The sequence below is a fragment of the Lynx rufus genome, unplaced genomic scaffold, assembly GCF_022079265.1.
Source record: "Lynx rufus isolate CCGP_SWC_20201006 ecotype Redwood Valley unplaced genomic scaffold, mLynRuf1.p SCAF_4, whole genome shotgun sequence".
Lineage (NCBI taxonomy): Eukaryota > Metazoa > Chordata > Mammalia > Carnivora > Felidae > Lynx > Lynx rufus.
In genome coordinates this window covers 57,134,644-57,148,913 of record NW_025814856.1, presented here as the reverse complement: position 1 = coordinate 57,148,913, position 14,270 = coordinate 57,134,644, and the positions used below count along the sequence as shown (strand labels likewise).

At 42.8% G+C, this 14,270-nt stretch overlaps 1 protein-coding gene across 1 annotated transcript in view; it reads right to left on the bottom strand.

Annotated features, from left to right (window-relative positions):
* The window catches only part of RPN1 (ribophorin I), a 31,814-nt gene extending 19,487 nt beyond the window's left edge, over window positions 1-12,327 (bottom strand). The window contains exons 1-3 of the mRNA XM_047096057.1: window positions 12,048-12,327; window positions 8,629-8,693; window positions 4,136-4,442 (exon numbers count right to left, since the gene is read on the bottom strand). Of these exons, the coding sequence (XP_046952013.1) occupies window positions 4,136-4,442; window positions 8,629-8,693; window positions 12,048-12,308 (633 nt within the window). The 5' untranslated portion in view covers window positions 12,309-12,327. The remainder of the gene's footprint in view (window positions 1-4,135; window positions 4,443-8,628; window positions 8,694-12,047) is intronic.
* Window positions 12,328-14,270: the final 1,943 nt, after the last annotated feature.

Here is a 14,270-nt window from a genome sequence, read left to right as displayed (position 1 = left end):
TTTCTCTGACTAATTTCACTTAGCATAATACCCCCTAGTTCCATCCATGTAGTTGCAAATGGCAAGATTTCATTCTTTTTGATTGCCGAGTAATACTCCATTGTATCTATATACCACATCTTTATCCATCCATTGATGGACATCTGGGCTCTTTCCATACTTTGGCTATTTTTGACAGTGCTGCTACAAACATTGGGGTGCATGTGCCCCTTCAAAACAACACACCCGTATCCCATGGATAAATGCCTAGTAGTGCAACTGCTGGGTCGTAGGGTAGCTCTATTTTTAGTTTTTTGAGGAACCTCCATACTGTTTTCCAGAGTGGCGGCCCCAGTTTGCATTCCCACCAGCAGTGCAAAAGGGATCCTCTTTCTCCGCATCCTTGCCAACATCTGTTGTTGCCTGAGTTGTTCATGTTAGCCATTCTGACAGGAGTGAGGTGGTCTCTCGTTGTGGTTTTGATTTGTATTTCCCTGATGATGAGAGATGTTGAGCATTTTTTCATGTGTCGGTTGACCATCTGGATGTCTTCTTTGGAGAAGTGTCTATTCCTGTCTTTTGCCCATTTCTTCACTGGATTGTTTGACTTTTGGGTGTTGAGTTGAAGTTCTTTACAGATTTTGGATTCTAACCCTTTATCAGATAAGTCATTTGCAAATATCTTCTCCCATTCCGTTGGTTGCCTTTTAGTTTTGCTGATTGTTTCCTTCGCTGTGCAGAAGCTTTTTATTTTGATGAGGTCCCAATAGTTCATTTTCACTTTGGTTTCCCTTGCCTCCAGAGACATGCTGAGTAAGAAGCTGCTGTGGCCAAGGTCAAAGAGGTTTTTACCTGCTTTCTCCTTGAGGATTTTGATGGCTTCCTGTCTGACGTTTAGGTCTTTCATCCATTTTGAGTTTAGTTTTGTGTATGGTTTAAGAAAGTGGTCCAGATTCATTTTTCTGCATGTCACTGTCCAGTTTTCCCAGCACCACTTGAAGAGACTGTCTTTATTTCATTGGATATTCTTTCCTGCTTTGTCAAAGATTAGTTGGCCATACGTTTGGGGTCCATTTCTGGGTTCTCTATTCTGTTCCACTGATCCGAATGTCTGTTTTTGTGCCATACTTTTTAAAACCTAACTGTCCACCATATAGGAAACTTGGCAAATATAAGATACACTAAATCATAGGATCTTAAGTGGCTATTAAAAACGGTTTACAAAGGTAATGTAAAATGTTTACAGAATATCCTAGGAGGCAAAAGTATCACGCAATACTTTATACACAATATGATTCCCACATTAAAAAGTCCCTATGCTTAGAAAGGACTCAGTTACGACAATGTCAAAAGTGGATGTCAACTGGCATCACATTTTCCTCTATATTTGCCAAGTAAGTATCTCATGAACATTTTATTATTTTAAAATGAAGTAAGAGGGGTGCTTGGGTGGCTCAGTTGGTAAAGTGTCCGACTTCGGCGCAGGTCATGATCTCTAAGTTTGTGAGTTCAAGCCCCACATCAGGCTCTGTGCTGACAGTTCAAGAGCCTGGAGACTGCTTCAGATTCTGTGTCTCCCCCCCCCCCCACCACCTCTCTCTCTCTCTCTCTCTCTCTCTCTCTCTCTCTGCCCCTACTCCACCTGTGCACACACATACATGCGTTCTCTCTCAGAAGTATTAAATGAATAAACTTTTCAAAAAATATAAAAATTGTTAAGTAAATAAATAAAATAAAATGAAGTCAAAAATCCAAAATATTCAAAATTTAAAAGCCTATGTAGGAGAATAAACAAACCTCTGTCCTTAACATGAAATGAATGGTCACTCAGTTTTAAGAAAAAGAAATAAATATGCAGTTAGAGGAAACACAACCCAGAGAGTGGCCAGTCCCTCAGCTCCAGAAGTACGAGCCCCCAGGACTCTCTATCCACATGGTAACTACACCAGGAATCACAGAGCGTCACTCTCACTCCCCCCCAAAACCCATGGGGCCACAGTAAACACAGGGTGCTAATTTTAGAGAAATGGGGGAACATAAATACGTTTACTACAGTCTACATATATTCATAGAAAGAAAAATTAGAGGGGTGTCTGGGTAGCCCAGTCGGTTAGGTATCCGACTTGATTTCTGCTCAGGTCATGATCTCACCATTGTGAGATTAAACCCCACATCAGGCTCTGCACTGAGCATGGAGCCTACCTGGTATTCTCGCTCTCCCTCTCTCTCTCCCTCCCCTGCTCACACTCTCTCTCTCTCGAAAATAAATTTATAAACTTAAAAAAAAAAATTTAGAAAAATAAACCCAAAACTAGTATACATGGTCACCAAGAACAGACAGAAGGTAAAAGTGGAAGCTAAAGTTCTCCCAATATACCATCATTTTATAAAATTAAATTAAAAAAAAATCTTAACAGTTGAAAATGACCCAAAATGAATAGCCCTATGTCAAACTGACATCTGAGAAAGAAATAATTATTTCAAGTGACATTAGAACTATTTTGACTATACATCCTCATTAACATATGTTCTAAACACAGAGATGAAAAGAAGTCTTAAATATCCATGTTATTTTTTTTTTAATGTTTCTTTTTGAGAGAGCAAGTGAAGGGGAGGGGAGCAGAAGATCCGAAGCAGGCTCTGTGCTGACAGCAGACAGCCCGATGTGGGGCTTGAACCCATGAACCATGAGATCTTTACCTGAGCCAGTCAGGATACTTAACCAACTGAGCCACCCGGACACTCCTCCATGTATTTTATTTTATTCATTTTTTTTTTCCTCCATGTATTTTAGAGATGATAAACAAGTACATGGGTTGGAATGACAGGATTCCTCCTAAGATTTGGTTTAAAATATTACAGCAGAGGAAGAAAAGCAGTAATATTGTGAAAACCACTGAATCTAAGTGATCGGTGTATGGGAGCTTATACTATTTTCTATACTCCTGGATATGTTTGAACTTTCCTGTAACAACAAAGTCTTTTTTAAGCCTTGACTGCTCCCTCTGTATTTAAGGCCCAACACCTAGGCTCAGTAAGGCAGACTGCTTTATGACCCCAGCAGCCACCCCAGCCAGCACAGCGCCCGGTCTCCCATCTCCAGACCTCTACCCACAATGCCTTGTCCTTCTCCCCCAACCCCCACTTCAGCTCTCCAAATGCTACCTCCTTATTTTGTATTATTATTTTTTCATGTGAGTATATTTGCTAAAACTGTGCTACACACAACTGCCCACCGTCCCTGGAAGCTACTTTATTTGTTACTCTAGTCTTGGAGGAGTCATTTAGCTTCACCGAGTCTGTTTCCTCCTCTATAGCTAGAGGATAAAAACAAATATTTTAACTATGTTTTTTAACTATGATTCAATGAAATGAATGATCATACTGAATACACTAACTACAGAGCCCCGGAAAAAAGACAGTCAGCAAGTTGTTCTCCCTTCCCAAATCCCTTTCTCCTCCACTGCCTGCATGCATTTAGGAAGTTAATGCTTCTGGGCTCACATTTAATTTCATGTGATGGGAGTTCTGTTAGTATAAGACTCTGGGCCTTTTTGTCCAGAGGACCCATACACCCTAAGTAATTGTATTATTTGAGAGGAACGGACAAGGCATGCTCTGTCCAGCTCCTCTTCTCTGTCTGGCATACTTGCCCACAGGCAGTTTGAGATCTCACTTCATCTGTTGGCAAGACTTCCAAGGGGAGAGGCCTGCCTTGGCCCATCTTATTTGTAGACACTACTGTCTACATTTGGGGTTCGGTATTAGGAAACCTCCTGCAGTACCTGCAGATAAACTCTGTCTCCTTCAACCTCAGCAATCTCTAGTAATCACTGTCACTGGCTAATATTAGCCTTTGTCAGGTCTTAAATTCTTATGCAGTAATTCGGCTCAGCTCATGTGTCACTGCCCGAAAAACTCCAAGTTGCAAAATTTATAAGGTTCATTTGCCATGTTCTTCCTTATTAGAGCCTTTTTAAAAAATCCTCCTAAACCTCCGAACCTCTATCTGTACTCCCAAAATGAGAAAGGTGACCCCCATGGAGTCATTTCACAGCAGGTGAAACTAGTAGTTTCACAGCCGGTCAACTAGTAGTCACTCCAGAAGAGACTCTCTGAAGGAAAGAGAGACAGAATGGACTCCACACAAGCCTACCTGACTATAAGCAGGGATGTCTCTGAAAGGTCCATAATCCAGGACGTCCTCAGAGCGCGTGGGATTCCCCAACTTGGTGTAGCTCTCCACATTTCGGGAGGCAAGCTTCACACGCATCGTCTGTGTCTTAGTCGGATAGGGAGAGTAGAAATAATGGTTCCCCTCGAACACTACAAACTGTTTCTCTGCCTGGGTGATCTGGGTCGGATACGGCTGAAGCACATGGGTATAGACTGTCTCCACGATGACTGAAACCTTGGCCCCAGGATCGAGAGCAACCGGGAGCTTGACTGTGAAGAATCTCCCACTGGAGGAAGAACAAGGCAAGAGAATTAAGAGATGAAGGGTTTTTGAAAACAGGGCTAGCAACTCAAGGTCACAGCAACATTTTGTACCAAAGATCTTAAAGAGATCACCTTTAATCTACTAATTTAAGCCTTTTAAGACAAATGTATGGGTATTATTTCAAAGTTGTTTATAATAATAATGGAGTACAAAACATAAAAGTCCAACAACAGGATAATAGCTAAAAGCATTACAGCAGAGGAATTCTGGCAGCCACTAAAAAAGATGTTTGGATCTGTAGAGATATTAAGCATTTCCACATCCGATGCAAATAACAGAAATCAGTTTACAAACAGCACGGTATGATTCCTTCCTAAAGTATAAACATATAAATATATGTGAAGAGAAACATTACAATGAATGTTTCCTAAATGTTAATGGTAATCGTCTCGTGGAGGTTAAGCTTCATTTTGTTATTTTTTTCTAATCTGTTTTATGAGCTTGTTATCACTCTAATAACTAAAATAAAAATTAAGCTACTAGCATTTTAAACAAAAAGAGATGCCCTGGAAACTACTAAAATCCAGAAGATATTAACTCAAAAATGAACCTGAGTTTTCTAAGCCAGGAGATAATTTTTGGTAGACTCAGAAACCATCAGTGGAAAATTAAAGGCATTTAACATGCTTCCATGCAATTTGTCCTCCAAGGTCAGAACGTGGATCACTTTTGCTGACACGCCTTGAAGAACTGACATGTCTTCATCAGTTACACCATCACACATCCTATCCCTACTCTGAAGTACCCACTCAAAATATAATAAGCCCTACACCTTTTCCCAGGGTAGTCTTAACCAATTCTTGGCTTCAAGTTGCTTCTCGTCCCACACTCTGCCCTGAGCACTAAACTCCTATTTTCAAATGTTCACTAGACAGCTCTACTGACCACTGAACACACCTGTATCATTCATGATCCTGATTCCTTACTCTGTTAATATTACCACCATCTAACCATTTCTAAACCAAACCCTCTGGCATGTTCTGATGCCTCACTCTACTCCATCCTCAATATCTGGTTAATTCTGCCTTAGAATGTCGCTCAAATTCATCCCTTCCTGGCTTTCCACTGCTGCCCACCTCAGTTCAAGCAACTCTCCCTTGCCTAGATCATTGCATCTCTCCCTAATTAACCCCCAAACTCTTTCTCCCTCCAGCCCATCGACACAATGTGACACAACCCCACCTTTTCCCATGACATGTCCCAGCGAAACTGAATCTCACTTTAACAACCTTTCAGTGCTCCAGGGTCATCATTAGAAACAACTCTTACTGCAACTCAGAAGCACCAGCTAATGAAGGTTTCTGGTTGGTAAAAGGCTGGGCAGACAGCACAGAGCTGACTATACTGGTGTATAAGGAGTAGATTTTTTCACAGATCAGAACAAAGATATTTCAGTGGTCGCATTAGGGCAGCAGGATAAATGACTTGTTTAATGTTGCCATTAACCTTTATATAGACAGATCAATAAATTTAAAATGATCCCATTGATATACCATTACATAAAATTTTGTATGAATGAGCAAATGCATAAGAAAAAAATTGTTATTGGGGCACCTGGGTGGCTCAGCCAGTTAAGTGTCCGACTTCAGCTCAGGTCATTATCTCACGGTCCATGACTTCAAGCCCCGTGTTGGGCTCTGTGCTGACAGCTCAGAGTCTGGAGCCTGCTTCAGATTCTATTATCTCCCTCTATCTGCCCCTCCCCTGCTCCTACTCTGTCTATGTCTCAAAAATAAACATTAAAAAAAGAAAGAAAGAAAACAATAAGTCATATTCTCATTTTTTAAAAAATTCAAAACTAATGAGAAAAGATTTTAAAACTCTGCCAAGCAAAAAAAACACACACACACACACACACACACACACACACACAAACAAAAAAAGCAGAAACAAACAAACAAAACCTCTGCCAAGCAGGGAGACCAAACTTAACACTTCCTAAATTGCATGGGGACCAATAGCTGTAAGGCTCAATGGTTTGCTAGTTAAGAATCAAATTATTTTTCTTCTTTTTATGATAAACTGCAGCATAAGCTAAAGCTATTTGCCTGAGCAAACAGGATTTCTTAGCACTACTGGCATTTGTGAGTGGAGAATTCTCTGCTGGGAGGAGGGACTCATCCTGGGTATTATAGATGTTTAGCAGCATCCCTGGCTCTACCCACTAGATGCCAGTAGCACCCCTCAGCTGTAACTAAAAATGTCTCCAAAGATTGCCAAATGTCCTGGGCAGGGTGGGAGCAGGACATGACCATTCCCTCCCCCAGTTAAGAATCACTAATCTAGGGGCACCTGGGTGGCTCAGCCAGTTAAACGTCTGACTTCGGCTCAAGTCATGATCTCACAGCTCTTGAGTTCAAGCCCCACATCAGGCTCTGTGCTAACAGCTCAGAGCCTGGAGCCTGCCTCTGATCTGTGTCTCCCTCTCTCCCTGTCCTTCCCCCGCTCGCTCACTCGCTCTCTCTCACTCTCAAAAACAAAATAATAAGCATTAAAAAAAAAAAAAGAATCACTAACCTAAAAAATTTCTTTTGGGGCTCCTGGGTGGCTCAATTAGTTAAGCATCTGACTTCGGCTCAGGTCATGATCTCATGGTTCGTGAGTTCAAGCCCCATGTTGGGCTCTGTGCTAACAGCTCAGAGCCTGGAGCCTGCTTCGGATTTGGTGTCTCCCTCTCTCTCTCTCTCTCTCTGCCCCTCCCCGGCTTGCACTGTATCGCTCCCTCTCAAAAATAAACAAACATTAAAAAAATTAAAATATGGGAAGGCAAGCTGGTGCAGCCACTCTGGATAACAGTTTATGGGGGTTTCCTCAAAAAATTAAAGATAGAACTATGCTACAACCCAGTAATTGCACTACTAGGTATTTATCCAAGGGATACAGGGATGCTATTTCGAAGGGGCATATGCACCTCCATGTTTATAGTAGCACTATCGACAACAGCCAAAGTATGGAAAGAGCCCAAATGTCCATCGACAGATGAATGGATGAAGAAGATGTGGTATACATATTCGACGGAATATTACTCGGCAATCAAAAAGAATGAAATCTTGCCATTTGCAACTAACTATGTGGATGGAACTGGAGGGTATTATGGTAAGCAAAATTAGTCAGAGAAAGACAAAAATCATATGACTTCATTCATATGAGGACTTTAAGAGACAAAACAGATGAACATGAAGGGAAACAAAAATAATATAAAAACAGGGAGGGGAACAAAACATAAGAGACGCTTAAATACGGAGAACAGAGGGTTACTGGAGGGGTTGTAGGAGGGGGGATGGGCTAAATGGGTAAGGGGCACTAAGGAATCTACTCCTGAAATCATTGTTGCACTATATGCTAACTAATTTGGATGTATATTTTTAAAAAATAAAATTTAAATAAGTAAGTAAAATAAAAATAAAAAATGTTTTCTTCCTACATCATTCATTCAACAAATATTTCAGTGCCCAGTTGACACCATGCAACATACTGATAACTGCTGAAGCTGTGTGATAAGATATACGAGGGTTCTGTATTCAATTCTTCCTGCTTTATATGCATTTTGGAAAATATCCTTAACAAAGTGTTTTACAGTAACTAAGAAGTGCCAGGCCCCTTGCTGGGTGCTGAGGTTAAAGCAGAGAACAAGGTAAGCCCAACCCCAGCCTTCACAGAGCTCAGTCTACTTCGTGCAAAGAAACATCACTTTCAGTGCCCTTAAGGCTCAAGAAGAGGTAAAGGGGTAAGAGCTGTCTGCCCTTTGACAAGAGAACGGTAGCAACAACAAATGGGTGGCTATTTATTGAGGCCAACAGCCTGGAGTTCTCACATACCAGCTCTCTCCACCCATTGGCTGGTGATCCCTATCCCCACAGGGATTAGCAGACCCGATCTGGTATGGAAAGTAGCTACCTTCTGGTAAAACAAACTGCCACTTTTAGGGGCAATTTTAGCAGGACTAGTCAGAAAAGACATAAATGGGCCCAGAACATGTCACAGCATCTTGCTCACTACCACACACTATATTAATTGAAACAGCCTCTAAAACACCGAACACTGTATTCATTTCCAAAGCAACTATCCTATCTTATGATTCCCACCGCGATCTGATAACCTGTAACAAAAAGAAGATATGTAGATATTCTGACTGTTTGGTAGCTTACCTTTTACCCTTAATTTTGGTTTCTCGTACTTCTAGATTGTTCTCCTCCTCATCTTCTCCCTTCACCTGTAACAGGACAGAAGAGGTTATTCTTTTTTTTTTTTATGTCTTTTGCCTCTAAGTTTGAGTCAACAATTAACTAACTGCCTCAGAATGTCCACAGTGAAGTATTCAAACTACCAGAACTTTTTAAAGACTGAATTCTGGTTTCTGTAATTTTTTTTTCATCTGAAACATAAGAACATTGCCAAAGACTTACTTTTGCACTGAATAAGCTGTATAATGAGCTCTATAAGTACCTAACATTCTCTCCTGAATGATCAAATACACACATATAAATAAAAATTAGGCTTGTGGCGGGTACTCTCTCTCAAATAAACTTTAAAAAACAATTTATACTCACACTTTACATTTCCAAATATAAAGGCGACATTTTCTTCTTCATTTACATTCAAATACACATTTGCACAGAAAATAAATAGGATCATTTACTGTTGTGGTAGAAAAGTCTCCCATGGGGCCAAAACTGGTTACACTTGCATAAAAGAAGTTAACAGTGGCCTAAGCCCTTGGGGAGAAGGAGCCAACAAGCCACTGCTTATCACACTCCCTTATTCTTATCCTTCACTGCACCAGATGTATAACCAGGAAGAAAATATTAACTCCAGCAGGCTGCAGGGTCTATCTCAGAGTAGACACCCTGAATCGTGAGACTGTAGAACAGACTATAAGGAAAACACTTATGCACACTGATCTCTCTGCCAACCCAACCTCTACTAAAAAAAAAAAAAAAAAAATTAAGGCTACTTTTTGGGCTGAAGAACTTTTTCCCAGTAGGGTACACAGAACTATAACAAAGAAGCAGCCATTTTTAACATTTTTAAAATTTTTTTTAATGTTTATTTTTGAGAGAAAAAGTGACAGAGTACAAGTCGGGGAGGGCAGCGGAAGAGGGAGACACAGAATCCAAAGCAGGCTCCAGGCTCTGAGCTGTCAGCACAGCGCCCGTGGGACTTGAACTCACAAACCGTGAGATCATGACCTGAGCCAAAGTCAGATGCTTAACCAACTGAGTCACCCAGGAGCCCCTATTTTTAATATTTTTAAATGCCTAGGGCATCGGGCTGGCTCAGTCAGTTAAGCCTCTGACCCTTGATTTTGGCTCAGGTCATGATCTCATGGTTCATGTGATCATGGTTAGCGAGACTGGAGCCCAAGTCAGGCTCTGCGCAGCTTGGGATTCTCTCTCCCTCTCTTTCTGCCCCTACTGCGCACGCGCTCTCTCTCTCTCTCTCTCAAAATAAGTAAACATTTTATAAATAAATAAATAAAAAGGGGTGCCTGGCTGCCTCAGTGGGTAGAGCATGCAACTCCTGATCGCAGCATTGTAAGTCCCAGCCCCACTTCGGGTATAGGGATTAAAAATAAAATCCTTTAAAAAAAAATAAGATAAAAATAAATAAAATGCCTAAAAGTAATTATACAGCCATCCTCAATAAAGCTGTACAGGCTAATAAAAACAAATTTCATCACTTTGGAATTTTATCACAATGGTAACATTCTAGTACACTCGTGCTTATCACTATTCAATTATATGTTGATTTGTCTTAATAAAAGATATTAATTAATAAAAGATCAGAGAGACAAAAGATCTCAAATATAGGGTCATACGACAGGACAAATACTAAGATGGGTCCTGGTAGTAAGATGAGGAACCACTAGCTCCTCATCAGTAATCACCATTGTCCCTTCAAACCAGTTCCTAATATTCTACATGGAGGGCTGAAGATAACCTACTGAAAAAACTTCTGGCAATCTCACCAAAGCCTCCAAGTCAACCATTGAAGAGTACACACCCTCTTTGCTAAGTGTAACATCCAGTTACACTTCCCATTGGGACAGGAGTATAAGGGAACACATACATCCATTTAACTTGTGCCTCTCATGAAACTAAGAAATTAACAAATGATTTTGAATAAATTTGGTAATGTGACTGCCGCTCTTACATCCCAACACAACCCTACCAGAGACATCTGGACCAAATGAGGCAACGTGGTAAAGCGAAGAGCACACAACGTTTGAAACTAACCTAAGCCCAGGTTCACTCATTGCTCTAAAACCTGACACAGGGAGGTTTAAATAACTCCTAGACTGCACTCCTCACCTGCAGTAGGCCTACACACACCTCAAAGGGTCGTTGTGAGGGTTAAAGAGAATGTACTTAAATGACCTAACCAACACAAAGCAGACTGCCAGTAAGACATGTGGTACGGTCATCTAGCTTGCTCAAAAGCATTCTCCAGCATGATGGCAGACAGCTTCTCCTACCGTCTTGTGGCAACTTCAATAAATCAGGACTAGTTTTAATAAAAGAATGGGATTTAACATTCAAAACATTCAAAGGTGGCAGCACCAACTTAAATGAAGTTTTGATCCATCTTTACACACACCTTTGAGTAAAACCGTGCGTTCCATCATGGACAAGGCACAAAAGGGAACAGGAGTGGTTTCAGAAGTATGATCTCTATAAACCCAGCTTTATAGCTCCAGATTCGGTCAGAGAGGAAGGTGTACTTACAATATGACACTGTAATGACTATTCTCCTCGCAACAAATAATTGGGTAATCACTTAACGGATGTTGTTTAATGAAAATAGTAATAAAAAGCCAAACCTATGAATACGTAAGCCAACGTTTCCTTTCCTCGAGTTGTAATAGTGTTCACTGAAACGCCATGAACAAGAACAATAGCAAACTTCCAAGCCCTATACTGGTAAGTGCAAGAATGAAAACCGGTAGGGGGAAGGGAGTAAATTGGGACTTTACCTTTCTGTACAGTTCAAAAGAGGTTTCATTACCTATGTGACTTTTTAAAATAACTTTAAGGAGAGGCACAACATTTAAAAAGCATTCTTTGCAACCTTAAGTACATTACAACAACGGTTTCAAATTACAAACGGGAAAACACGCAATGTTACATTTCTGATTGTACGGGATGATGGCTAGAACGAAGCACCTACAATGGGCCAGACACCGAATTAAGGGAATGATACCCATCTGGGCTAACGTCTTGGTCCTCCAGTTGGGCTCCCGCGTCAAGTCGTGGGACACGACAAGTTTGCTGCACTCCCGCGCCCCGCCAGGCCCTTCCAGAGGCGGCCCCTCCCCTGGCTTCCCCGGACTGGGGGGCTCGCACGGCCCGAGGCCAGCCGCGGGGTCCGCCCGGCGGCCCAGGAGGGGCCCGCGGTGAGGACTGGGGGACCGCGGTCGGGGCGGTTGCCCACGTGGGCGGCGGCCGCTCTCCAGCAGCCTTACGCTGACGTGTCCGAGGCGGCGGAACGAGCGCGCGCAGACACCCACGGCTCCGCGCTTCCTCCGAGGCCGAGAGGGGCGCGGCACCCGAGGCCCGCTCGCACTCACCTGTACCCCGAGGTGCGCCAGCCGGGCCTCGAGCTCGGGCTCCAGGGCCAGGAGGAAGGAGGCGGCGCGGGACGAGGAGCCGCCGCCCGGGTGCACCAGGACCACCTCGGCCGTCACCTTGGCCAGATGGCTGCTGAGGTCCACGGTGCGCTTCACGTCCTCGTTGACCAGCAGCGGTGCCTCCGGGGAGGCGCTGCCCGGCGCCGGGGCCCAGGCCCCGAGCAGCAGAAGCAGTAGCAGGCGTGCGGCGGGCGCCTCCATGACCGGGACGAGCTGAGCCGCAGGCCGCGCGGAGCGCCGCCGCCGCCCCGCCTCCGGCCACCGTGCAGCAGCTCATTGGGCCCGGGCTGGCGCCACAAGATGGCGGCGCCCACGGAGGAAGGACCCCATCTCCAGGGCAACGGGAGGCCTGCTGGGCGCCCGACTGCACACGCCTTCACCTTTGCCAATCTCCTCTCCTGGGATAACTATGGCTTTCTGCTCCAGAGAGCGACAGCAACCAAGACAGAAGCCACAGTGTCTTCTGCAAACGGAGAAACTAAACCCTAGGCGAAAGCTTAAGCAGAAACTGGCTAACTGCACGGTCCCAAAGTATCTCCCATAAAATATTTAGTAATTAGAAAAAGGGAAACAATAATAAGTTTATGGTGGAGAATCTTAGAAACCACCACCTTAACCAAGTGATCAAGATTAAGATCACCAATTATAAGACTTAGTGACAGCATGTACTCACTCCTTTGATACACCCAGAAGGACACCTCTCTTCTGTGGTATTGTCAAAGAATTGCTGAAAGTGTACGTTATAACCTCAACGCAACCATAAGAAACCTCAAACCAAAAATTCTTTGACTTTACCCTAGTGAGACCTATTTCAGACTTCTGTCCTCCGGAACTATAGAAATAATAAATTTGTATTGTTTTAAGCCACTAAGTTTGTGGTAATCTATTAGCAGCAGTAAGAAACTATTACAAAAGGCAATCTCTCTGAGGGCAGAAAGTTATCTAGATTGTTAATCCCAGGATCCCAGGGGGTCAATAAATATTGAATGAATACATACACTTTTCATTATAAATATTATTACCCCACGGGGCACCTGGGTGGCTCAGTTGGTTAAGTGTTCTACTCTTGATTTCTGCTCAGGTCATGATAAGTTTGAACCCCATGTTGGGCTCTGTGCTGATGGTGCAGAGCCTGCTTGGGATTCTCTCTCTCTCTCTCTCTCTCTCTCTCTCTCTCTCTCTCTCTCTCCCACTCTCTCTGCCCCTCCCCTGCTTGCTCTCTCACTCTCTCAAAATAAATAAATAAACTTAAACATTTTTTAGTAAGTACTATCCCTGTTTTGTTATTAAACTCAAGTATCAAAGCCAATAAATGCCAACTTGTTTGGAAACCAGGACTGTTTCTGAACTGGAGCTCTTTCCACTACCCCCACACCCTTGAATAAAATCCCAGATCTTCATTGACAAAAAGAAACATTAGGGATCCCAATCTAATTCTTATTTCACAGATTGAAATACAGTCCCAGAGAGGGTAGCTTATCCAAAGTCACACAGCTATCGAAGAGCAGACCTCAGACTAGGAAGCCAATCTCCTAACTCTCCATCAAAAATGCCAGAATGGATAGCATTAACCGTGTTAACACAGTCATTATTAAAATACAATACAGGGAAGTTGCTTTGGCCGAGTCTATTGCAAATCTAGGGCCATCCACCAGATCCCAAATGAAAAAAACCAATTTGATTTTTTCCACCAAGTGACAGGGCAAAGATCCCTGAATTATCCTGGAGTTTCAGACGTTCCATTGTCCCTGGGTATCTTCTATCTTGGTCACAGTCTACTTCTCCCTCACTCACTCTCATTTCTCTTGCCAACACCAGTTAAGTGAGCTTAGAGCACTTGGGGCACCTCCTGCCCCACTCTAGTCTTCAGAGGCTGTAGCCCAGCTAATGGCTCATTCATGTGGTTATTGGCAGGAGGTGTCAGAGACAGCGACCAAGACAGAAGCCAGAGTGTCTTCTGCAATGTGTTGATGCCAAATGAGCCAACCTTTTAGAATCTCTAAAATTAAGACAGAGGGTTTTCTTAGATCCCAAGTTAGGGCAGCTGCCCAGGAAACACACTCTTCGCAGGGAAGACGATGTTCCAGAGAATGAACAGCTTTCACAGGGTTATATATTTTTTTACACCTTGTAAAAGATCAGAAGATTATAGATTCGCATACA